This window comes from Schistosoma mansoni, chromosome 4 (genome assembly GCF_000237925.1).
Source record: "Schistosoma mansoni strain Puerto Rico chromosome 4, complete genome".
Lineage (NCBI taxonomy): Eukaryota > Metazoa > Platyhelminthes > Trematoda > Strigeidida > Schistosomatidae > Schistosoma > Schistosoma mansoni.
Genome location: NC_031498.1, coordinates 11,150,694 through 11,178,568, shown reverse-complemented (window position 1 = coordinate 11,178,568; position 27,875 = coordinate 11,150,694). Strand labels below are relative to the sequence as shown.

General features: G+C 31.3%; 1 protein-coding gene across 1 annotated transcript in view; it reads left to right on the top strand.

Moving 5' to 3' along the window:
* Smp_211000 (putative dock) overlaps positions 1–27,875 on the top strand; it is a gene marked incomplete at both ends in the record, with an annotated part of 49,104 nt that overhangs the window by 10,201 nt on the left and 11,028 nt on the right. Inside the window, 16 exons of the mRNA XM_018796810.1 lie at positions 1,036–1,367; positions 1,738–1,835; positions 4,481–4,588; positions 6,459–6,630; positions 8,389–8,510; positions 9,941–10,371; positions 11,621–11,969; positions 13,508–13,822; positions 15,154–15,277; positions 17,401–17,723; positions 18,750–18,995; positions 19,953–20,105; positions 21,379–22,074; positions 23,015–23,473; positions 24,476–24,610; positions 26,628–26,717. Coding sequence (XP_018651915.1) covers positions 1,036–1,367; positions 1,738–1,835; positions 4,481–4,588; positions 6,459–6,630; positions 8,389–8,510; positions 9,941–10,371; positions 11,621–11,969; positions 13,508–13,822; positions 15,154–15,277; positions 17,401–17,723; positions 18,750–18,995; positions 19,953–20,105; positions 21,379–22,074; positions 23,015–23,473; positions 24,476–24,610; positions 26,628–26,717 — 4,153 coding nt within the window. The remainder of the gene's footprint in view (positions 1–1,035; positions 1,368–1,737; positions 1,836–4,480; positions 4,589–6,458; positions 6,631–8,388; positions 8,511–9,940; positions 10,372–11,620; positions 11,970–13,507; positions 13,823–15,153; positions 15,278–17,400; positions 17,724–18,749; positions 18,996–19,952; positions 20,106–21,378; positions 22,075–23,014; positions 23,474–24,475; positions 24,611–26,627; positions 26,718–27,875) is intronic.

Below are 27,875 nucleotides of genomic sequence, written 5' to 3'. Positions count from 1 at the left end.
TTCAGTTGCCTTGGTGTTTCACCTACATACGTTGCATTACAGTCACTACATTTTATTTAATAGACACAATTCTATTGTTCCTCCTTGTGTATGGGATCTTTTTCGATGCTTACTAGTTTTGATCTTGAAGTATTGTTTATTCGAAAAAATACTCTTACATTTTGAATAGTTAGGATCCACCTGATCTCTTTTGAATGGGATCACCACTAAGTTAACCCATTCTTTTTTCTTAACTCTTTTTTTAATAATATCGTTGCATTCTTCATTCTTAATTATTTTGTTTATAAAATCCTTCAGATAATTGTTCATTATTAGAGTGTATGTAATTAAATTCATTTCCATTTCCATACCATTTGGTTCAGTGACAAGTTTTTGAACTCTTGTGATCAAATTTTTCGCCAGTCACTTTGGTAGAGTGTGGATGTGCTGACTTAAAATCTAGAAATTTCTCTGAATATGTTGGCTTTCGGAAAATACTAATTTTTAAACAATCATTATATTTCCTTTCAACTAAACAGTCTAGAAAAGGTAATTTGTGTTCACGAAATTCCAACTCCTTGGTGAACTTGATTTTGTCATAAAAGCTGTTGACATGTTTAAAAAGTTCGTCTAAATCATCCCGTTTTATAATGACAAAAGTGTCATCTACGTATGTTAACCAAACTTTTGGTGGATTGGAACACATTGCACTTGTTTCCAATGAGTGCATGAATAGGTTAGCAACAATTGGAGAAACCGGTGATCCCATAGCTACACCTTCTGTTTGTCTGTACAAATCTCCTCCAAAACTGAAAACAGTTAAATGTAAACATAGATCTAACGATTTAATAATGTCTGATGGACCTAGAGGTCAACGTTGTTTAAGTTCAGTGACAAAATCTAAGAGATTATATACAACATCTAATACTTTTACGTATTACTCCCCTATTAAATATAATTAAATTTCTATCTAGAATTAATTTGCTTAAACTCAATCATTTTTCTTGGTTAAAGTGAATTCTTTTTTTTTCTCTACAATATTACTCAACATTTCAGTCAACTATTCTCATATATTCATAAAACAAGTCTTCATCAGTTAACCGCATTTTTAGTACCACTCCTTGATGGCTTTCTTCGATTGTTATTTAACTGTATAATAAGTACGATTTCAATCAAAATGAATGGTACCAAATCGAATAATAATAGTAATCTCAATAATAATGATAGCGATATGGAGATGAATCGACCTGGTCTAATCGCCTTAGAACTGCTCATTGTGTTTTTAAATCGTATTACACGTAGCTTTCCTCATTTAAACGATAGACATGGACGAAATCAACTTCTGGTTTCATATTTAACTGGCCCACACTTTTTAACTATTGAAACAGGTTAGTTAATTGGGTAAATATCATGTTAATTTCATGAATTATTAAGTAATCTAATACTTTTGTTTGTTTGTTGAAGATTCACAGTCTAATCAGTTTTAATAAATTTCAATAGTTAAATTAAGTATTGATCATTTCACTTACAATGGAGAAAATATAAATAAATCGCTTTTTGAGAATAGAACAACCAAAAGTTTGGTTTGCTAACTAATACACATTCTCCTACATGTTCTCTTAGTCATTATACTGAAGATACTACACAGTTTAATAATGAAATATTATAATTTCTAAAATTTACTATCATCTGAAAACAACTAATGAAATATTTCATCGAAACTAATTTTGTTTAGTTTTCCCTTGTATTTTTTTTTAGTTTTAAGTCATTACTTCTCAGGACATCCGTTATTTGGAGTACCGATAGTTTCAGATTTGGTAAATCCTGGACAGATCGATAAAAGCCTTTTAGCCAATGTATGTCTTGTCTTATATATATATATATATATATATATATATATATATATATATATATATAATTTAATAGTTTTAACTATTTATCATTATCATTGTAAAACAAAGGAAAGATTAACGATACCTTAAGATCAATAATCTATATTGATGAATTCAATTATGCAAATCTTGATTACACAATAAAAATAAATCACTTGTTCGCCGATCAAAAACTAGTCCCTTTTCCATGACGATAGAATTTTTCGTCTCTTATAAGGACAAAAAATAACAGTTCACTAGGTTTCCATTTTTCGTTTTCTAGTTAAACTATCTGTAAATCTTTAAAAATATTAGTATTGTAAATTGTTGTCTACTCGACGATATTCATATTAGCTTTCAAATGACTTGTATAATACATCACTCCTCATGTAGATTTCAGCAGAAATCGCCTAAGATTACTAGCTTCGTAGTTTCGTTGTAGAAAAGTCACGTTTAGGATTCCTTAAAAAAAGTGTTCATTGGTAATCCGCTGTAGAAATTCAATAATCTGTTTTGATCAATCTCCGCTTTCTTGCGATGCTTCAGCTTAAGTAAACGTGTACATGAATACTAATGAAATGAACATTTCTAAGGCATTTATTGGCATTTCACTAAAGTATTAATTCATTGCGGTATGTGATATGCATATTCAGAGGTGAAGGTATAATTTGTGATATATTTTCACACAATGACTTGGGAAAAGTATTGTCTAATAGGATATTTTCCTAATAATCAATAGCACTCAAATTGACTGTAATTTTACTGACTGGTCCCTAACTAAACCACATATCTATTAGAGATCTTTTGGTTGCAGTTCACAGATCAGAGATAATTTCTTTGATTTATACATTTTTGTTTTACGTGTCTGTTAAAATAGAAATCTTAAGAATTTATGTAGTTATAGAGTCAAAAATGCCATTAATGAGATTTAGAGTCCAGTTGGATGTTTTTATCTGTGTTCTCTTGTTTAGCATTATGACATTCTAGTAATTTGACTGGCAACACATATTGGATTTAGATCTTATTCATCTCTTTGTACAGGAAATATCGATCAGTCACATGTTCAATGAATAGCACATAGCACATAATAACAATTAATCACATATTCACTAGAATGGACTGACTTCGCCCTCCATTAATAAATGTCAAATTTTTCACTTACTTAATGTGGGACCCTAAATGATAATGAAAGTTTCTCCAAATGAATCATTTTAACTCAAATAACGTATCACTAAAAATCCTGTTTTGTTAAATGTTCAGTAACAATAGTAGTATTAATGATTTTAAATATTTTATGGTAGAAATATATGTATGTAAAAATGGTGTACAAATTTCATATTATTATTGTTAATGCTTATAATCTCTTTTTCAACGTTGTTTTATACTCCAGTTTCCGGACGATTGAAAGCATTTCAACAACTGAAATATTCTTCGTTTTCATTTTTCTCATCAAACCTTTTTCTAGGGAAACTAACACCTATATTTTATAGATGATCTTTCCCATAAACGTGCACACACTTCAAATATTGTGCTTTAAACTTTAAAGTAATTTAATCTCATACATATGTTAAGTAACTTTTGAGTGATTCTTTCTTTATAAGCCTCTTAGTAAAAATAAATAGAACTAAAACCTTGGATCAAAAACATCAACAAACTAGTTCAGCTGTAACTTACATCTTAATGCCATTGTATCCTGTAGCTTAGTGTAAAAATCATTTGGAATTAAGTAAAATGATCTCTGGATATTTTTTTATAGCAATAATTTTTTCAGAATAATATATTTATTGGAGATAATGAATATATCCTACTATTTCAAAGAATTCACAGTGATCAGTAACCCATGCAATTTAAATGTCTCTTAGGATTAATATATCACTGACTAGTTAATCTGCATTAAGACAGTGGTTTAACAATTACTAACTTCTATCTTTCATACTTTATAAAATAAAGGTTGACCATTAAAATGTGGTTTTTCTATGAATTTATTATGTAACTAAATTGCACATCAGATTTGCACGACTACCTGAGGTAGTAGTAGTAGTAGTAGTGTAGTGAAGGGACGCTTGGTGGGCATCATCAACTCATTATTTTATGCAAAATTACACAGCTCTTTGGTTAGATGCGAAATTCATAAATTAAATACATTATTTGCACATCTTTCTTCGATTGTCCTTTAAATACTTCATGATTCTTCCAATTCTGTCTTTATTCTTATTGTTCTCTCTCTCCCTTCATGTTATCTTCAATTTAATCTTATGCTGGCAGGCATTCTACTTCAGATTGCTCGTACATACTACTTATATCTGTCATCCTAAGTAGTATACATTACAGTAGTAGTAGTAGTGGTACATTAATAGACCGAATATTTAACTATCATTTCGTTCTTATTGAAAAAAGAATGGAGCCAAAGGTCAGCCATCCATCTTCTGATAATTCAAAAGACTAAATGATTAGACAACAGTACGACAAAGATTTAATACTACCAAGATAAGCCATTCAAATGTAGCATTTCTGACTTTAGTTATCGACTAAAAGTTGTATTTTTCACATCTATTTGTTCTTGGCTGTTATTAACCAATTTCTCAGTTTTAAATGAATTTATTCATTCATTTTTTCCATTTTGTTAACAGGTCATTTTAACTGAACTTATAAGAATCTATCTACTCAGAACTAAACTCATTGATTCTCAAAGTAGTCAAACCTTTTTCCCTTCATTATGGTTTCTTTTGGAATTATTTGTGAGTCATATTGAATAATTGTGTTTTCTCATTTTTTTACATTAGTTAATCGGTAGGAGGGTGGTCATGTTCAGTCAAATGGAAATTATTTGATGACTTTTCTTTTGACTTTTCATGAACTAAGATTGTCAAAATTAGTTTTTTTTTTAATTTTCTAGAAATAATTTTGTACAATAAAACTATATTTTTTCGAACTCAAGTAACACTCGTAATATTGGCAGTGATACATTTTGTGCAAACTACAAGTAACTAGGTCTGCTCATTTTGTCACATAATGAAATCTAAAACGATGTAAAAAAACGTTTTGCATCTTTATTTCACTAAGTTATTTAAATTACTATTTATTGTAGCTAAGTTACCTGCTTGGAAACGTAATTTTTATGAAACATTGGTTATAAAAAAAATTGATCTCTCTTTATACGCTGTCTATCTCTTTTACTCATTAGAAGAGATCATTGAGATTGGTGTAAGATCAAGTATGCATCGTTAAATTTTCACAAAGATGTTCATGAAATTGTTTTAGCATTGCGTATTTGTTATTTTCCTGTATTTCTATGCTTGATATAAAGCTTGTTAATCTAGATATGAATTCCCCTATTCTTTACACAGACATACTAATTAGAGTGCATTCATGTTAGAAAATGTTCTCTATTATTATTGTACATGTCAGCTGAGCTGTATAACAAGTGACTAATATATCTTAGATCAGTGTATAGTTGCGTCTATTGTCGATATTTCTTTCGTTTGTCATCAGACAATAGCAGTATCTCAAATCACGTTAACCGAAGTTCTTAAAACCACTTAATTAAATAATGATTGTTTTTTAATCCTTTGGGTCTTAAGTATTAGATTTTTAGTCGATTAGTCACATGTCTATTATGTTTTACCTTTTTTGGTTTGAATTATCGAGCAGTATCTTCGTCTTGCGCCTGGTACGTTTTGTTCTTAGTCTCGTGTACTTGTACTCTGTTCTTAAGTTATATAATAGAAGTCTACTAATGATGTTAGATAATAATTACACTGTATCTTACAATTAGACTTGGAAAAAATCATCGTTGTATCTAAATTCAGTAGCTCAAAAGTAAAATACTCTAAAGGTTGTAACTTAACCTTACTAAGACATCTTAAACTACAACAAAACAAATATTTCATAATTTCTCTATCTTCAAAATCTATCCGCTTCATTGTTTCAAAATGTGGCTAAACTTAAGTCAGTTAAATGTCCACAATCTATTATATTAACGATTAGCTGTACCATTGATTTAATATTTTGATTACTTGTTCAGTTGAATTACAAATCTCAACCAATAACTAATGTTTTTTTCAAAAAATATCATTTCAATCATAGAATGCTGTGTTTGATTCCTCATTGGGTGATTATTACACAATTGTTTTCGATTTATTTTGCCTTTATATTTGTGTTCTTCTCCTCTTTTGAATTGATTCAAAGAAACTGTAAATAAAAATGTAGGTGATTGGATGTGTAGTTTACTGATGTATAGTAATCTCTTTTAGGATACTTTTCATTTGAATAGAGCTGACCGATAAAGCGAAAAATACAACTAGGATATAACATGAATTATTATTTACCTATGCTATTAGTTCATACACACACTTCATGGTACAAATACTTCGATAATAAAACTATAAATTAATTTATTAAAAAAACTACCGATGACCTTTGAAAAAGAAATATTTTACCTTGTAAAATCTACTATGTCCTTAAAGTATTATCCCTAATCTATCAAGTTGATTAATTTTTCTGTGAGCTTTCAAGTTTCTCAGTCAAGTAGATATATGAATAATTTATATTGTTTATACTTCATTTTTATGAAAAATAAACAGACTACTTGTTATCTGTTAATTTCAGACTCATTTATTAGCACAAGATTGGCACTTGACAATAGAAGCTAATGAACCGAACATCATTTTATCATTATATGAAAACCCTTGTTTTTTGGAAGATTTAAGATCATTTAATGCATGCCTAACAGAATATATGATTCGATATGTTTGTAGTCAACATACTAAAATTTTGGATGGTAAGTTTGATAATACACCATCATTATGATTAGCTTCTTTTAAAAGTCAATTCTCTTATATATTCTGAAGAGTAGTCTATATGGAGACGTTTAATCTCGTTTACAATCTATCTAATAAATATGTGATGTTTTGAAAATGATTCGAACTAACAAACATAGTTTTAGTTTTCAAATTGTTATTTATTTAGCTGTGTAGTTATATTAGACGATACCTACCATCCATTTGATATCGTTAGTAAAAAGTAGACTGAGATTAATTTATAGAATTGGAAAAGCATCACCTTGTGTTAATGTTAATAATCAAGATACCATTTCTAGCACTGGTCATTATAAAATCACAACTATTGTCATAACATCTTTACTAAAAAGGTTAAGGACGAAGAGGGCGTCGGTGGTCCAGTGGTAGGATGCCCGCTTTCCATGTGGGCGGTCCAGGTTCGATTCCCGGCCGACGCACACCACTTGCACTCGAATGCCCTGGTATGCAAAGAGTGGGGAGAGTCCGCTCTCCCTCTCGAAATGCTCTCACATGGCCACGTGTATACAACCACTAACAGGAAAGTCCTACTCACTATCTTCTCGCGGCACCACTGTTGTTTACAAAATTGAGAGGGAGAAAAGCAAATGTCCGGTGCTTTAACCGGGTTGATGAATACGGAGGACCAATGTAGAGGAGTTGGAAAACCCTGATTTCAAACCAATAGTGCACATGGACTCCAGGATCCTAAGGAAACAAATGGCGTATGAACCTATTGTTGGCCACCATCTACCATGAGACTGCATCTCCGACGTTTCTCCATTGCCTTGTGGACCAGACCTTCAGATCAAAGGCTAGGGGTGTGACCCTCTAAAAGAATCACCCACTTCGGTTTGAACAGCCGGACAGTATCCCAGCCCTCACAAAAGTCGAATGATTTATGTGGCGCATATATATTTGGTGCCTCCTTGTACTAATCTTTGTGCTTGGATAAATAAATAACAAAGACCAAAAAATACAATGATTTATATGGTAGCAAGAAATAGAGTCTGAGGTTAACATTTCATTCTATTAATTCTTCTTTCTCATTCTCTTTTAATGTTGAAGTAGTTTAGGATGCCTATAAAACTATTTTTATTACGGCATACTTTGATTTCGCAACAAGACTTAAAATCCTCTGAGTGTCTCATCATTGTAAGTAACAAATTAACGATTATTTCATTAAAACTAAATGTATTTCAAAAAAAATATATTTCAATGTTAGTCTTAATCAATTTATTGAAATTAAAGTTTTATCATAGATGGTTCTACCAGTTAATCACTTTCCTTCTCTTTTGTTTGTTTGAATGAACACAAGCTTCTAATAAGTTAAGTAAGATACCTGTGGTAGTGTTCTGATGATATTCATGATTATGCAGAAAAGAATATCGATAAACAGATTAGATATTAGTTTCAATGGTTTGGAGTTTACCTATTTGTATAAATGAGTTAAACTTTTTACTTTAAGCTTCGGCCATTTCAAGTTCTTCAAATTTCATGTCATATCTTTTAGTGACGAAGCAATGGACTAATGTTCAAAGTATTCGACTTTTAACCAGTAAATTACAAGCTGAAACTCCATTCGACTTAACCTTGGTTTAGGCAAATTGGCATTATCAATACTCCTCAGGATACGTTACCTCATGGCCAATTACATAAATTAACACTTAATACATAAATTATCATTTTTTTGAGTTTTTAGCAAATTATATCCTTTTACTATTTTATTTTTGTTTTAACAGATTCAACTCAATGGGAATCGTATCGACTAAACAATCAAATATTCTCATTTTTTCTTTACGATCTTTTCTCATTTCTACCTATCGAGTATATTTTTTCTGAAATAACAAATTATTGGAATAAAGTGAGTGAATTTGGAATTCATTTGAAGATTAATAATAAATGATTAAGTTTTTCTGTCTTTAGTAACAAATTATTATTGTTATCATTGACTTAAAATTAGCAAATAACTTGAATTTTCTATAGTGTATGCATTTTTCAGTTCATACTTGCAATGGATTGAAAATAATTCAAATCAGAAGGGGTTTCGTAGAGAATTCAGTATTTTCATAGTTGAAATCATGAGTCAATTGAAGCTAGGCCAACATGGAAAACCTGGAAACACTGGACGGCCGTTTCGTCCTATTATGGGACTCCTCAGCAGTGTGCATCCACGATCCCGCGCTCGCGAAATTCGAACACATGACCTACCAGTCTCGCGCCAGAGCACTTAACCGACAGACCGCTGAGCCTGCATCCAACGGTGTTAATGTCTAACTTCAACCAATCCACGAAGTTTGAGCAACCGTTCGCCGATTGTCTTCAGTGAGTTGATATCTCACAATAGACGTGGTTGAACTCCACTGGTCACTGCTTCCCATCAGAACTCCAGAAAATTTCTCTTAAAGTCAGTCACTAGTGAGTATATGATTATAATCAGAAGGGATTTTGTGGAGATTTCAGTATTTTCATAGTTGAAACGGCCGTTCAGTGCTTCCAGGTTTTCCATGGTTGTCTAGCTTCAATTGACTCATGTTTTCAACTATGAAAATAATTCAAATCACAATAAAAATAAAAATATGTGTACATGTGAATCGTTGATTATGGTAGGTTTGAAACAGTTATAGTCCATGTTAGCAATTTTTGTGTTGTTGAATGGTACAAAAGTCCACAAATTTTATTTTCTATTGCTATTCTTATTTAAAAGTTGTCAGAACGACTTTCAAATGTGTAGGTGCTTTATTTAAGTTCTTGTCGGATTATTAGAATTATGTGAAAATTTCTGTAATTTACCTATGAAATTATTTAATATTGGCCAAGGGGTGAAATCGTCACTGAAAACACATGCCTCTCGATTGCATTAAATTACCTTCGTAATTCTCTTTGTATATTTAACATAATCTACTACTACCTACTAATCTTTCCATCGTCTTAACGTTGTACAATCTCAAAATTTCTACCCTTATCAATCATTTGTGTTCATATATCATAGGTTTATATTACAAAATGTAACACTCTTATCTACCTTCACTAATTGATTTTCCCAAGTTAGTATCATCTATCTTTTCATGATAGATAAGAAGGTCACTAAGAACCAGAACCTTGGTCTCGCTTACGGGATCATAAATGAGCACTTCTGAGGAGTCCCACACTATGACGAAACGGCTTCCAGTGCTTACAAGTTTTCAATAGGGGTCTAACATTGATCGATTCATGATATCAATTAAAACTCAACAATCTTTACAGCCCTATACTGATAATGTATATTTGTCTTTGTTTTTCTCATCAACACAGATTGATCAACTACTCTCGGATGCAAAATTAAATCAAACTCCAAGCGATAAATTATTAAATTATTTCAAGTTAGATTTATTACAAATAATTTGTTCACATAAAGTATTTTACCTGTTGAATGATTGTAATGATGATAATGTTAATTCTAATAATTTATTACCAGTGAATTGTGAACGATTACTTCAAAGTTATGAGCAATTATCCTTATGCAAAAAATATCATCATACAAAACCTGATATAAAATCAAATTATATTCCATTAGCTACTATTGAACCAGAATTCTATGGAACTGAAGATAACCACCATCATCATCATTGTCACACTGATGATGATCATGCGAAAAGTCTTAATATAAATAATGTAAATGTCCTCAATAAACATTTTCTTATTTCACTAGTTATTTGTGAATTGATCACAGCATTAAGATCTGAGTAAGTTATAATTCGAAAAGTTTTCGTCTTTTTAATTATTATTAAAAATGTTTTCACTGAAACCCTTTTGAATTAAATAATTGAAATTCGCTCATACGAAGTTATTCGTACACAAAATAAGAGTGACTTTATTCACGTTGAATAATCACTTGAGAAATATCAGAATGAATAAGGGGTCAATACTTTTCATCCACTTGGTTTTAGTAAACCTGAAATTAAAAAAATGTACTTAGATCCAGTTTACAATGATGTATCATATAGAAAAATAGCATTACTAAAATAATAACGTGAAAAGTATTCTGTTATTTTAGCATAGAAGGTTTATGCTAATTGTCCTACTTATTTTCACATCACTGACTAACGTAAACTTAAGAATCAAGGAACACTGGCTAGGGGTTTCCTTCTAGTGTATGGCACTTTAGAAGTACACTCAGTGACTCTAAGACAAGTATCGCTGATAACAATGAACAGTTGGTATACTATATGGTGAATTGTTTGCATTGAGAAATGTTGGTAATTAGGCCTCAACGTATTGGCGTGAAGTTAATATGATCACGGATAAGCCTAAAGTAATTTGTTTCATCCCCTTGTAAATAAACTTAGCAGAAAACCGAGAAGTATTCCATAGACTCAGTTAGATCAGTTTTTTTTTTATGAACTATCTACTAAATGAGGATAAGTCGGGCGCCAAAGCTGTTAAATCTTTCCCAGTCTAATTACCGTTTAAAAACGTAAACGAATAGAATAGCATCTTTGGTGTATTTTATTGAAAAACCATTAATAAAACAGTTACGTATCCAAAACGTTTGGTAATTTTGTTCTTCACAATTAGGAGTAATAAATGAATAACAAGTAGTATATTTGTATCCACACTGTCTGTAAGTGGGGGTGGGGGATACTATCTGTAAATGAGTGTATTCAAATAAGTTTTTTCATCTTCATATTATATGTTGATATACTAGTGAATTTATTTCATTCCTCATAATTTTAACAGTCTTTGTCTTATTATCCCAGAATATTCGAAACTCTATTTTCAATGACTTTTACTTCTTTACTTCTGTTATGGTATTCAAAAGAATTTCTGTCATTTAAATCTACAAAATGTATTCAAACTGTTGTAAAATAGGGCTAGTAAGTTGTATCATTTTTGTATATTTTAGCAACCTATGAAGTTTATGCCTCAAGTATTAGTTAAATGTTTAACTTTGAACTTGTAAATTAACAGATTATTAGATTCCTCTTTTAATAGGGACTCTGACCTACAAAGTCGCGGAGTTGATGTTATTTGGAATATTCTATTAAATAATGAATTGGATTTAGAAAGAGAAACATCGGAAGAAAATTCTTCATCTCAATCAATTTCTAACCTATCTCAACTCACTTACTTTTATTCCCCAATACTTAATATTACTTGTGATTCTTTGCCATGTCTTGTTAAAACTTGGCAGTCAAACCAATTTCGATCACATCATTCTACTGAAACTGAATTTCTCAAACCTAAACAACAATTTACAAATACTACAACAGCAGATAAAGTGGTTCCTAATTCATCAAATGATTCTTGTTCAACAATTCGAGCTTCCGGAAGAATGAGACGTGTATGTTCATCGATTGATTATTATGTTTGTCCGAGTATTTTCTATTTGTAATTCTAAATACACTTCCAACGTACTTCCTAATTATATCATTCAATGTTCAGATAGTCTTTTATTATTTTCATTACTACCATACACGTTGTCAGATTATGCCTCCTATTATCCCAAAGCACGACTTTGTGTATCACGCGCATATCGTTTACAGTTTCGTTCTTTTATATATTATCCCTTTTTAATTATCTTCACAGACTATTCGTACACGTTTCGTGATATTCTCAACGTTCAATTAATGTAACTTCCACACAAAATCATTTTAATTACCTTTACTTTTTCCATTTAGGAAGTATTTTATGAGAACGTGTTTTTTGAGCTGGTGAATAAATAAATAAGCAATCAAGCACCTCTGAATCCCTTGTGATGTTTAGGTTTTTACTATGTGAATGGAAAGCAGAATCATTCTAATATGCTTTATTCAGTATCTGAACTGTCTTGGATGTTCTCTTTCAGAATACACATTTATCGATATATTAGTGACGATTTAAATAGAAGTAAAATCCTAATCGTTAATACTTCCCCATGATCCAAGCTTCGCTTTAACTTCACTCGTGAACTTTGTGTGCTTTTTCAGAAACTAAACTACATTCATCGCCTCTCTGATGGTGTAAATAAACATAAGGAAACAATTCAGTAATTAGTACTGTATTTTAAATTTTTTTTGAATATCATTTTAAGTTGATAAATGTCAATCGGTTTTGAAAAATTTATATTTTCGTGGCTAATGGACTAATATATAACTCAAGCTACATTTCTATTAAATGCCTTCTACGATAATATTTTTTATACAAACATTTATTACTCGTAAGTAGCTAACTTTTCAAACCGAAATATCATGAATAATCAATTTGCAATTATTTTAAACTCAAAGATGAATTTTTCAGAATTCTGGATGCAGCTTCAAGCCTATATGTAACGCTTGTTGATAGTATTATTTGTTATGTTTAATGCCTGGGGGTTCATTCAACAAATTACCATCAAGTGATTAAACTTCTGATGGATATTCTACCAAATAAATATGATCGGCATGGTAAAGGATACTTCTAAATGAATCATTGTTTTCGAAATTCGATGCGTGACATCCGTTTATTATGGTCACTTTGTTATATATCATATTTACCACTTGGTTTTACTCCACTTTAATAAGCTGTCTGATAAAATGAACCATGGCTTTCTTTGAAAGGATCAGTTAATGGTTGGCTGAATATAAAGATAAATTCATGACTATTACGTTAATAATAACTTTGGTCGTGTCGATTTAAATTGCGAAGTCGTGCGTTTTATGTACTTTGTGTGAAAGTCATCAACTGGTCTACTCACGGGGTAATAAACACTATGTAGTATTACGCTTGGAGTCACTTTGACAAATATTATTGACTGTATTTCTGTCACAGATTGTTCTATGTTTATTAATAAATCACAATTAAACCGTCCTTTCACTCACACTAAAATGTTCTTTCGTAATCTTCTCATGCACAAACTTTTAGATAAGGCGATATGCGAAATCTACAAAATTCTTGGAATCTGTTTCGGTCGGGAATTCGAATACTAAAGAACCTGAAAAACCTCGTTCTCCACTACTTAATGAAGATTCATATGTAAACCTTATATTGAATACGCAACTGGATTCTGTTAAACCTATGAAATATATTACAATGAAACGATTATTGTTAATTAATGTTTGGATTCTTAAATATATCCCCGATTCACTTTATCATGAATGGCTTCAACAAGCTAGCACTAAAGAGCGGAATCAGCTTTTGTTGTTGATTTTCTTAATCGTAGATGTTTTCGAAACTCATGTATGATGAAACAGTGAATATTTCAATAATTTTTTGTTAATGTTTTCTTATCAATAGTTGTGTATCTACTTATTTTAAATCCATTAATGTCATTTGATTTTTAGTATTATTTATCTCAAGCCCGTAAGCTTAAGGAAAAAATAGCTGCTCGGAGGTTCCTGACTCTGAGTGACTATCTAGTTACAGTAAGTCCGTGATATAAACCATATAATACGACGATCCTCACGAAACACTCTATACTAGTAATAACCATAAGCGGAACTCTCGGAGTTCTAATGATACACCCATATCAGGGAAGTTCGACTAAGTCAAGAGTGAAGCACTTGCCTACCGTTATTTATGGATAATGGTTACACAATATGACAAGTTGTCCGAAGTCAGAAACGTGAAATTTTGGATCCCGAATTGATGGTTTGGAGGTCAATAGCTCTCTGTGAGTCCTGAAAGTACTGAGGTTAACCCCTGTCAAGTGTTTTAAGTACATACTTTCCATTGGTCTCATATCAGGGTGAAACAAATGCCCAGTGCTTCCTGATTTTCATTTACTGTCTACAGCTTGTCCATGATACTAACTACAAAACATTGGTTAACACTTCAGTATATGAGCATGTAAATGATCATTGAAATAAGCATGTAAGTTAAAAGTAAAAATAACATTTATCATTTGGCCCTTGGTTCCCAAATAAATCATTATTAATCTGTCATAGTTCTGAGAAAATAAGTCTTACAAAAGAATTGCATTTCGTCTATATAAAGGGTACAACTTCGAGAATCATTTGGAGAACGGAAGACTTCTTAAAATCGTCTTTCAATTTAGAAACTGATAGTGATGTGGTTTCATATACTTTTAACTTATATAGCTAAAGAGATTTGTTGAAATCCTTCACTGCTTACACTAATCACCCCATTCTCCTATAAACATTGAAAGTGCACTCAACTCTATTGTATATGAGAGGCAACAATTATGTACCATATTTTCATCTTTAATTACAGTGTATATAACAATGTTTTCTGAAGAATACTGATTGTAGGTGTATACTAGTGAACAAATGTTGTAGATTTCTAGTTGAAGAAAATCTATTGAGACAAGCTTTGAATTCACTCACAGCAGAATTTTTAATCTCTTAATCTTGTCCTGGAGTTTTTATTGACTTTAAAACTACTGACGTATGGCTTTCTACCTTATGAAAATTGATATTTAAAGACAATGATTTCATTTAAATTATATTTCTAAAATATAATAAATTCAACTAATATGCAAATATCTTAATCGATCATGTAGCAATCTGATTAATCATTAACTTTTATCTTTGTACCATATTAATTAATAGATTTCTGAAGATGATTTACCCCTTAAAGATAGTTACCCTCTTGGAGATATTAGAAATCATTCAGAATATCAGGTCATTAAAAATGAATCACTAAATTCCTCGGATCAGAATACTTCATCAAATGGTATGTCTTTGAAGACATATGTATATCATTAAACTTTATTTTCATAAAGTTAAGATTTCTTTGTTTTGGTTAGGTTTAACCCTTTATTAGTTTATTTGTTACTTCTATGATCTGAAACATCTTTTTATTGGTAACTATTATTGTTTGAAACAAGTAGTATGTTGAATACATTACATTAGGTAAACTTTCAAAACAAATTCTTCGTATCGTTATTTAAAATTATATTGCAAAATTAAACTGGTCACCTTATATAATTGAAGCAACATTAGCTTATTGGTGTTATTGTCTGTCGTTTTTTCATTATAAGATAAATACTAAGATAAAATATGATGGGAAACACAAATCATCTAGAATTAATTGATTGCAAACATGAGACCAGTGATCAATAGTCCCTAATTTTCAGTAGTATTTTCAACCAACTTTAATGTCTTCTGTTTTTAATCCCGGTCTTTTAAATGACATATTAACATCAATTTTTATCTGACTAAATCTTATTATTTAAAACATTTACTCAAATAAAGCATATATAGCCTCTGCCAGGGAAGTTCTACTCACTGCCTTATCTTGGCGGGGGTGTTGTTTACGGAATTGAGAGGACGAAAAGTGAATGTCCGGCGCTTTAACCGGGTTAATGGACACGGAAAGTTAACCTAGGGAAGTTGGAAAACCCTGATTCCAAACCAATGGTACATATGGGCTCCAGTATCCTGAGGGAACAAATGGCGTATAAACCAATCTTTGGTCACCGTCTACCGTGGGACTGCATCTCCTTACGATGCTCCACTGCCTTGTGGGTCGGATCTTTAGGTCAAGGGCTCCGGGTGTGGCCTTCTAAGATAACTACCTGCTTCGATTTGGGCACCCGGACAGTATCACAGTCCTCACACAAATCAAATGAGATTTGTGTGGCGCATATATATCTGGTGCACTTTTGTACCAATATTTATGTTTAAATAAATAAATAATAAACTCAAATAAACGATTCACTGATTTCGATGTTATAGTTACCTGTTGTTTAGTATATAAATGCTAAGTGAGAAAAGCAGTTCACGCTTACATTTAACGTTAATTGTTTGTTATGACAAAAATATGTCTTTGTCATTATATAAAGTGAAATATCTTGCAAAATGTGCTCCAACTTTATTTCTTATCTCAATCAAAAACTTTATACTTACAAATATATTTTATCAAACATCTGTTCTTATCAAATTATAGATTTCTTGCCACTTAACGGTAGTGTCAATTATACAGTCTACCGCTGTGGATAATGTAATATAATTTTTAGTACACAATGTCTGTATGGTAAAATTTATCAAAAAAATGGTTTATTCATTTGGTATACGTACATCTTAATCGTTTAAATAATGCTACACAATGCTAATCGATAGATACTTGTGCAATGACTGGTAACTACTTACGATACCAAATTACTGACTCTAGCATCATTAGTGAATGGTTATTTAATGTCAGCAGACAATGGCTTTTTAGTCCGTGAATAAACATGATAACATATCGAAAATTGACAAAAAATAAACATGAACAGGATTCATTCGAAATATAAGCGACCAAGTTACACAACTTCTTTAGATTTCTCACACACTAAAATTAGCCAGACCTAGATCAGGTTAACGTTTCATTTGGCTTATCGAATATATCTCACAGTTCTTCTGAATAAATATCGAATTCATGAAAAGGATATGTTAGCCATTATTTTTGAAAAGGTCAAATAAATTCCAAACCTTATAATTTAAAATCTAAGGCTCATTGTTCAATTACATCTTTCCAACCAATAACTAGTAAAATATTCAATCTTCATCAATATGCTAAAGATTATTTTTATGATTCACGTTTTTATAATTTCTGTGAAACAACTATTCTCATTATGTATATATATATATATATATATATATATATATATATATATACAATATACAACCTCTGGAATGGTTGCTTGGTGGTCAAGGGATTCAACCACAAGGTTCCAGATTCAAACCGCACTTCACTTACTTCAGTCTGGTAATCCAAGTAGTATCATCCGCCCTCATACTTAAAGTGTGACTCCTGTCCAAGAACCTAATTTATAAGTTACTTTAGTGTATTCTAACCTTTGTTTTACCTTCCAGATCATAATTCTACTGATCGATCCTTTAAACAATCACCACATGATCCACCTATCAAGTTGAAATCTCCATTGGCCGATTGTACTTTATCTAGTCCTTATGTTCATCAAAGTAACAACACTTGTTCAAGTCAACAGTACTATTCTCGTCCAAATTTACTAAAACTTAAGACTAAATTTAGAAGATCCAGTAGCTTTTCACTGGGATCACATTCAAATGAAACAGATTTGTTTAGCTCAAATCAAGATTTCAATGTTCTACGAAGTATTTTGGTTTCTAATGATGTTGTTATGGTCTTGTGCAATACGTTGGATGCTACAATAGAAGTATGTTTAAACATTGTTGAATTATCTGGTAAATTTCATCTTAGTAAAGTGATGATAATATATTCATTATGGGTTTTATATGATGTATCGTATTTAGTACATTTTAAGCTTCATACTTTTTTCTCATCAAAAACAAATTAAATTCATTTTCAGTGCTTACTTGTTTTAAGACAATGAAAAAAATGATTATATAATTTATGTGAAGTATTCATCTCATTATTGTTTAGTACTTAAAAAAGATATTATACGCGTAAATTCAATTTGTGCTTGTGGTTCATTAATGCTATTTTACATTCAATGCAAATTTATTTGAGGTAGACATATAATGCAAGAAAATAAAAATGGCAGAACATTGTTCTCACCCATCTTTTTGTTTGAGAGCGGAACTTATTTGACAAATTTATAGATTCTTAGGGCTGGAAATAATGAATTTTGTGATGATATTTGTTTATTTAGCTTGTTTACCAAATACATATCGGCTACGATCTATTGACACTACGTGGTTCCTCAAATGGAAGCAGACCGGATAGGGTTCGAAACTTCGACCTTGCAACTAAAAGTCAGACGCGTTTACCATTGCTCTACAGCCCCACAATGATAATTTGTTGTTTGATTTCTCGATTCTTTTTATCTTGGCATTTTTCTCATCACTTCAATGGATTTGCCATCTGATAATAACTCAATAAATCTATTGCTTGTTTCACAGTGTTATATCATAGAATTAGAAATTTAAACCAGGTTCCTTTTTAAAAGCGATTCTCACAGATTTCTTTTGGATAAATTAGCTTGTCTCCTGATTCGAAGACGCCCGGGTGGATATTGAACGAGTGAAAGAAGTATTCGTTTATAATATTCTCTTGATCTCGCTAGCCAACACAGATGGTTGAATACAGTAATATTTAGCTACTCATATTTAATTTTAGATATCTGTTTGAAAATGTATCACATTAGTAATGATTTCTTATCGAATATTTAATTATTTGAATAGTATGATTTAGCAAATATTTGCGCTTATATTTTTTTCAGGGATTATGGCAATCGGACACAGCACTTGGCCAACCTGGCTTAAGTTTATTCACACTTTATAATTATCCATTCAATTGTATCCTACCTTATAAGAAATCGAATTCGATTACTAATGAAAATAATACCTCTACAAGCCAATGTCTTGTCAGTTGTATTATTCGTATTATCTTATATGTACTTGGTTTAAATCAAAGCTCAGCGAGTTATCAACGTATTCTACTTTCCTTGAAACGTATCATATCACGTGTAAGTTATTTTAACATTTTTAAAGTACTTAATATATGTTCACTTGTGTAGTTCACCTTTGAAGGGAGTTATACTCTATTAATTACAAGTTCATATCTGAATAATTTATCAGTCACTAATTAATGTTCAACATATTGAGGATAGTTTTCATATTAATAAGCACAAATACTTGACCCTACAGTATGTGCTACAGGATGCACACATCTGATAGTGGGCAAAGATGTAATTGTTCCCTAGATGAAATCCTACTTGATACCTAAAAATCGGTTTTCTACTCATTTTACATTATCTGTTAAATATGGCGAATCCATGAGTTTAAAATACAACTGTTGGAAAACCTTTATTTCAATAACCATCACATGTAACTTTCAAGCTTTTTTCATAGATGGTTACTACAGTATCTTCATCTCAGAGTGATGGAATAAAACGTTCGCTGACTAATGTAGTGCAAAAAAGTTTCCGCATGTATTATAGTACCATCAGAAAACAAAATTCCTCAGTTGCCTTCACGGTAGTTGGCTGGTTATAGTACTTATTCTAAATTGAATTAAAATCGTACTCGGTTTCGTTGCTAACAGCGATAAAGAAAAGATAAACAGTTGCATTCATTCACTAGCTTGAACTCTGTTTTTTTCAAGCCTGATATTCGAAAACTAAGTCATTGATTCGATTTCACTCTGGATGATTTAAAATAGACAGACGAACACTATGGGTGGCCGGTATTGAATCTTTGTACTATTATAATCCAATCATCCGCATTGCTTGATCAATCAGTCTAAAATTAATCTCAATTTGAGAGTACATATTTCTTCGAATTTCTTCTTAGAAAAATGTTATTCCACATCACTATGTTCAAAGTAGATTTCGAAAATAATTTTCTTTTCTCACTATCGCATTTGCTAGTAAATTAACATTTAATCCTTGTTAATGTTGATTTCTTTCAAAATTTATTTCTAGTTCCCTAGCTTCTTATTTGAAGATAATCCGGAATTTTGTTCTGTTTCATGTTATCATTTATTACGGTTATGTACGATGAAAGAAACAACTGTTCGCGACGATGCAGTAGATATATTGTATTTTCTAATAAAAAATTACTACACACTGACTAAAGTACGTGGTTACTTTTAAATCTTGGTAATATTGTTTAGATAGTTATGTAATAATATGTTATCATATTCATAACTTATTGTTAATAGACGTTTTCTCCAGCTTGACATTTTATGGAAGAGCTTTCGATCATATTCTTCTTAATACCTGAACTGAAGCATGTAGATGTGTACATTTCATGAACTTCTGGTTCATATTTCCTATAATTAATAGTTACTGCCGTAAATATTTGAATGAACCAAGGGCGTGTATGATACCATGAAGATTTTTTTATTTTCATCAATATAAAACATTTTCAGTGATATTAACATCAAATTTTCCAAATTATGAGTAGCAATAGCAGTAATGTTGTTTAATGGACTGATGCATCGTAGAAAATGAATTAAGCACTTCTGATCATTTGGTATTTATCCAAAGAATATATTTTCTTATATAGAAGGTATTATGCTTGTACATTGACTGATCACTTAATAGTTACCATTGTGATGTTTGTTTAGTTCTTATTGCTGACTCAACTCTACCTACCAAGTTGCAATTGGGCAAATGATCTAAGTGACTCAATTTCTTCTTATTTGAAAGGCTGACTCATATATCGTAATAATACGCATCGCTTAAATGAACAAAGATAAAAATTAACCTTTTTTCTACAGCTTAATTAATTTCTCTAACCAATTTCATTGAATCCTTAATCCGCTTACTTTGGTCGAAGATAAAGTTTAGTTATTACATGTAGAATTATAGTATAAAATTTGCTCGTATTTTGCAGAAATATCCTCTCTAAAACTGCACAACTGACATTCCTAATACTTTACTGGCCAGTGGAGTTCAACCACGTCTGTTGTGAGATATTAAGTCACTGAAGACAATCGGTGAACGGTTGCTCAAACATCGTGTATTGGTTGAAGTTAGACATTAACACCGTTGGGTGCCGGCCATCTCAGTGGTCTATCGGTTAAGTGCTCTGCCACGAGACTGGTAGGTCCTGGGTTTGAATCTCGCGAGCGCGGGATCGTGGATGCGCGCTGCTGAGGAGTCCTACAACTAGACGAAACGGCCGTCCAGTGCTTCCAGGTTTTCCATGTTGGTCTAGCTTCAATTGACTCATGATTTCAACTATGAAAATACTGAAATCTCCACAAAACCCCTTCTGATCTTTATTAAATTGTCTAAAATATGCCCCACATTATTTAATTGTTTATTCCATAACTCTTCCTTATATTTTCCAATTTTATACTAATTCAATATCTTATCTTTTTCTTCTTTATTCAAACAAAAGAATTTATCTTTTGTCAAAGTACATCTTTATTTAACATTTAATTCATTTTTTACGAAGTTAATTAATAGTGGAATGATCATATCAAATAATTCATTTATGAATAAACATTCAAATAATAAAATGAATACTGAAAATATTCATTTCACATTATCGTCTACTTTGTTAATGAAAGCGTATTTTATTGATTCCTTACATTATTTAAAACATTTAACCTTATCAGATGTTGATTCTAGCTTATCAACTAAATTAATTAATAACAGTAACTATGATGAAACAATGTTTGATTCAGAAAGATACATTGAACCATTTAATTTCACATCATCATTAAATAATAATGATGATGGGTATAATACGGTTTCTGGAATAACTACAACACCAACAACAGTAACAATGACACCAATGACAGTGCCAACAATACCATTTATATCAAATATTCCCAATTCAAATTTTACTTTACAGATTAGTCAACTAGTAGATAATTTAAAATATTTATTAAATGATGCTATACGATTACAAGATACAATTCATGTTCTGTATAAACGACAACAGGAACAATCGAATGATTGTTTTAAACAAACAGTGAATGAAGATACACTTTCAATGATTGATCGATTACATTCTATATCATATAGGAATCGTGCATCACCGGAATTACGATTGTATTGGATTTTGCAAATTGCTGAGAAACATTATGAAGTATGTTTTATGTGTTTGTTGGTTTTGATGTTATAAAATTACGTGGTAATTTTAGTCATATTTCTTGCGGTTTAATTTTAAATATGGATACAAAATGGTCTTTTTCAGGCTCACAGTTCACATGTTTCTTGACTATGACTTTTTAGGCCTTCGAAATGAACTAACTAAACAGGTGTCAGGTTGCTCTGTTGTTTCAATTGTTAATTGAGTGATATTCTGTTTAAATACTGATTTTATTATAAATAAAGTAACATCATACTCGGCGCCCAATTATTGTCAAACTATTCGTTGTAACCTTGACGAATATTCGTATAAAGTAACATCGATAAGCACAAATTGATACAAATAGTTAGAATGTGTAGCTGACACATCGCCACCATACTTGCTACTTCTAAGGACGAGATGTAAATAATTCCCCATACTAAAAAAAGGAAGATATAGCATTAGTAGATAAAAATTAACTGCTGGTTTAAGCTATTTTGGAAACTAGGTACATTCTTTCATTTGGTTGAAAATAAATTACTAAAGGCTTTAAGTTATCTAACTGAAAGTTGGTCCACTGTTGCATGTGTTTTTCTCTTGTTAAGTTATTCAGTCCAAACATCTTATTACTAATCCAAAGCTTATAATTCTTTCAACCAATAAGCTGTTCCCACTTATCGTAAGATCTCACGTCGCAGTATTTCCACCCAATCGGCAGATCATCAAGTGTATAGTTCATAGTGAATGCTTTATTGTTATTATTAATACTTTTTAAGGCATATAAACTATTTATTCGTAGTTGTCCAGCTTAATATGGGAACTTTGTGCGATTTTCTGTGATCTGCATCTAATCGATTATTAGCCATTGATTAGCGTACTTTTGGAAATAATATTTAAATTTAATAGTTTGCTTTTTTTACTTTCTAACAACTGTTTAAATCTCTGGATTTATTTGTAGCTTTCACAATTTGCTGAAGCTTCCCAGTGCTTAGCACATTGTACAGCTATTGTCGCTGAACATATGATTAATCGAGGTTGTAGTCCATCTGGACTATCATCAGCTGGATGTGCAGATATTGCTGATGCTGTACAAAATCTAAATATACTTGAAGAAAGTTGTGCGTGCGGCTTTCCTAATACAAGTGTATTCGATAAGTTCAGTTGTTCTACACCGATAATTCTACAAGATTTATCATCTCTTATGCCTTTAGATGTTTCCTGGCATTTTACAATGCCCGGATTTATGGCACTAATATCTTGGACAGCAGAATCGTTTGCAAAAGCTGGCTTTTATGAAATAGTTCCATGTTTATATTCTCGCCTTGTGCTTCTGTTGCAATCAAGTAATGATTATGGACGTCTAGCAGAGATCCATGGACGAATAAGAGATGCATATACCGTACTAAATAAAAATCAGGTAATATCAAAACATCTTTTCGGTAAAAGTTTTTAAGGCAATAAAATTCAATATTTGTGACTTACTTCATCTTTGAAAATTTACCTGTGTTATCATAATAACATTAAGTAATATGACATCATCTTAAAGTTATTAGGAAGTTGAACGTAATCAATAGGAAACCCTTGATATAGGTTTCTAACTTCAAAAGGCTAGTGCCCTTGATGAGATTCAAACACGTGTAATAGTGTCACGAACACTTAACCATTAAGCTATTTGAGTAGTAGCTGACCTTTTTTCGAACGAAGATATTCACATTGATAAGTCACTGTAAGGTAATTATTGTTAGGTTTGTGTAGTTTTTAGTGGTGATGGAATCTTGTAGATTAATTTCTGTTAGTCGATCTCACAATGATGTGTCTCATTAGTCTTCGGTGAGTGATCCCTCAGGTTCGAAAGTATTCTAAATGAATACTTCTGTTTAATTTTCTTGATTTATAATACCTGTTGCTTAAACGTCTTCTACATCTGGGAAATTTTAACTGCCTTTGGAATCCAGTCAATTATTTCGTTTCTGTCTTGCATGTATACGTTACTTTTAGGGAATTTCAAATCATTGCCAATTGTTGGACTATCTTTTTGACACCACGCAAAATTGATCTCTTCTATTTTCTCAAGTGCCTTACTTTTTTATGTATAACTGATCCTTAACAAATTAAGACAAATAGATAAAAGTTCGGTTGTGTAGAAAAGAAATTCTTTACTGTTATCATTATATCTTTAGGTTTTTAGTATTATGAAGGAAACTTGTATTCTCTGTATGATTCCCATTTATCTCTTTATTAGTCCAATTAGAATTGATATCAGCCACGTATTTTGGTTGCGTCTGCACCTGTAGCGCATTCCCACATTCTAATTTAGCCTAATGATCTTGTTGAATTATTTCGGTGATAAAGCTGCGATAATACTAGAGAAATATATTAATTATACACCTTTCCTACCTTATTTTTCTAATTTTTTCAGAATACCAAAAGAATGTTCAGTAGTTATTTCCGTGTTGGTTTTCATGGAATTATTTTTGGTGAATTAAACGGTAAAGATTTTATATATAAAGAAGCTCCATTCACAAAATTGGCTGAAATCACTCATAGACTTCAAGTAAGATTTTTTTATTACTTTTGTGTAGAAATGCATTCTGTGTGACCTTAAGTGAGTTTTGCGGAAGTTTTCAATCAATTATGCACGATCACCAAGATTCACCTTTTTGCGTCCGTTTTAACGACTCCTGTCACTGTGGAAAACAGAACCTTTGGACTTCGAGCTCATAATAAGTTCACAATCAGTGTTAATATTACAATAAAATTTAAATTATCATGAAATTTATTTTTTAACAAAGTTGGAAATTAAATGACTTGAAGAGATTAGTGTAAATATTTAATGCTGTCCTTAGTTGCTTGTGAAACTGCATGCTCTTCAGTAAATGAGATAACTTTGGTAGCCGAGGTAGACTAATCAGCTGTAGGTGGGTATTTAAATGTATGTTAATTAGTTCATTGCAGGGACTGGTTTTGTGTGGAATGATGTATGCTCTTTATGTTTAATAAACAAAAGGCTTTTTTGTAAAGTATTTCTGCTTTCTTTGTCTGTTTGATTGTTATTAGTTTTTACTAAATAAACATGCAAAATTACTTTTCCTTATGTCTTTAATTTGGTAGAAACAGTGTTATAGTGGAATTAGTGGTAAAACTGTTTGTGTACACTGATCTTGTAGAGCTACGCTTCGAGAACTGATAAGATCAACCTTTATTGTACTAATTCAACCTTATGTTTTTATTGGAGTAATGAAAATTGTCAAGTGAATATGATGACAGGGTTGAAATAAACAAATGAGATAATTTTGTACACATTCTGTACAACTCATTGTAAAACACTTAATATTTGCCTTCTGATAAGTAGTTTGTCTACTTCTGACAATTTACGTAAAGACATCCCGTTCATGAAACTTTCTCATGCAAGGATTGTAAATTATGTAAAATTTGATTTTTGTGAATGCATGGGTGTTTCTCTCCTTTTTACACTTAACCATATTAGTTTGCAACTGCAGAGCTAAACAAGTGGTATGAATCGGTAACTTTTTGAGTAACGAATTTATTGATCATCAGAAGAATGTCTAGGGAGTCTAGTATGATCTCTGACAATCTGTGTTATTATTTGAGAATTATCCCTAAGGACTAATTAAATTCTCCAGCTCGAAAATTGAATTGTAGCTGGTCTGACAGCTTTTGAAAAGTTTTTGGCACGAAAGTGGCAGTTGCGTCGTGGATTGACTGTCTTGCTTGATAGTAGTGATCATTAATCAGAACTCACACCGGACTGATTGTGTTTCTGAACGTAATTTCTAATCTTAATCGTTTTGCTTACAAAAAAATTATTAAGCTGGATCTTCCTCTCCTTACTTACCTGGATGCCTCGTACAAGAACAGTTACAGCTGGCTATTTGTTTACCTGATCTGTAATTCTAGTTTCAAATCCCGTCAACTACAAAGATATTATGTTACAACAGAAAATTCTATGTACGTAGTTATTCTGCCAAGCTCACTCGTTGAAATTGATGAAAAATATAAAAGTTGTACCGGAAAATTATTGATCAAAACTTATGAGTATAACTGCCATTTTTCACAAACGCAATAAAAATTATTTATTAACTTTCTGCGAACATGACATCATAGCCTGCTTCCGCTAAAAAAGAGTGTATATTAGTGAACCTAAATAGATCAGGAAAACTACAATTGGTTTTCTGCTTATCCAGTACAACAAGGTGCTCTGTTTGATCAAAATTCCAGAAACTGACTTTTAACTTTCACTTCATCCATGGTCAACAATACCTTTTTTCAAATCATTTTATTGCATAAATGTTTCTTCTCAGAAATGAGCTATAATTATTATTCCTTACAATCACTATCGAAATGCTTGATACAGATATTTGTTTAGTAATAATTAGTGATAGAAAAACATTACCATCATACAACTAATCTGAAGGACAGCTTTTTTCAAATAGTTGCCTTCCAAATGTTCTTTTAGGTTTATTCTTAATATTTATCTAGTGAGAATTCTAATTAAACTCTAACTCATATCTGTTGTTATGTATTTTCTCTTTTCTCTTGTAATTTTGTAGGCATTTTATGGAAATAAGTTCGGTAAAGACAGGATAGTGATCATTAAAGATTCAAATATTGTGGACGAAAAACAATTAGATAGTGATAAAGTGAGCAAATTACGTATTTTGTAAATAACTTTTTCACTGCATAGTTCAAAAAAGTTTCCTAATTATTTCCAAGATACATAAAAGGCAAAATGTCAGGGTTATCGATTAATAAAACTTTTTCGGGTCGAGAATTGAAATTAACTTATTAATCTTCAGTCTAACCATACTCCTTAAATAGTGTGAGTTAACTAATATAATCTCAACAACTCAGTCGGTAACTCCATAATTCCCTTTAATGCTAAGCGAAAAACACTACAGAAATTAAGCAGAGATGGATAGTGGCTAGCAGTGGAATCCAGGACGCGCGTTTCGTCCTATTTGGGACTCGTCAGCTGAATGTACCTGCATCTCAGAGTTGATGTTCACTCTGGGACTCAAACCCAGTACCCTCGCTTCAAACGCTATCGCGTTATCCACTCGGCCATCTCTGCTTACCATGCTTGTGAATTAAGGCTATATTGAGGCAATACGCACAGTATGCACATATGCCAATTAGAGACTGACCAGTTGCACTCCTAACAAATCGATGGGAAGATTCAAACAAACAATACTGAATGAATTTAAACTACAGAAATTAGTTCTAAAACAATGTGTTTTACTTTCGAAAAGCGATTTCACTAAAGAGTAAGTATCCAAGTAAACCAATCGTCATATTTCCTCCAAATAATCCTATGATCTACCTGATTTCTTGGTATTTGTGCGATCATGGTTAAATTTAATAATTTTATTCCAGATATGATAACTTTTACTTTTAATAAACGTATTATTCAGTAGTTTCATCACATCAACTCGAAAATTTCATCTATTCTCGGAAATCTTTGATGTTTACTCCCTTTTGTTTTCTAGTTTGGAGAAAGTTAGGCTACACCTGAATTAACTATATCAATCTTAGGACATAATATTTGATTTATAAAGTCATTCATTTCCCCATAAAATGCTGTATTTATTTAACGTTTCTTTCATTCATATTCATGAAGTCCGGCATTTCGACTTATTAGCAATATATGTATATTACTATTTCACCCTCAAGTTAGTAATGGTCTGAAATCAACGAGTCTTGATATTCTAATACACATTTGTAGCCTGTTTTTTGTATGCTTTAGATCGGAACTGTGATGTGTGCTCTTAAATAGAACTATTCATAGCATTCATTTCACA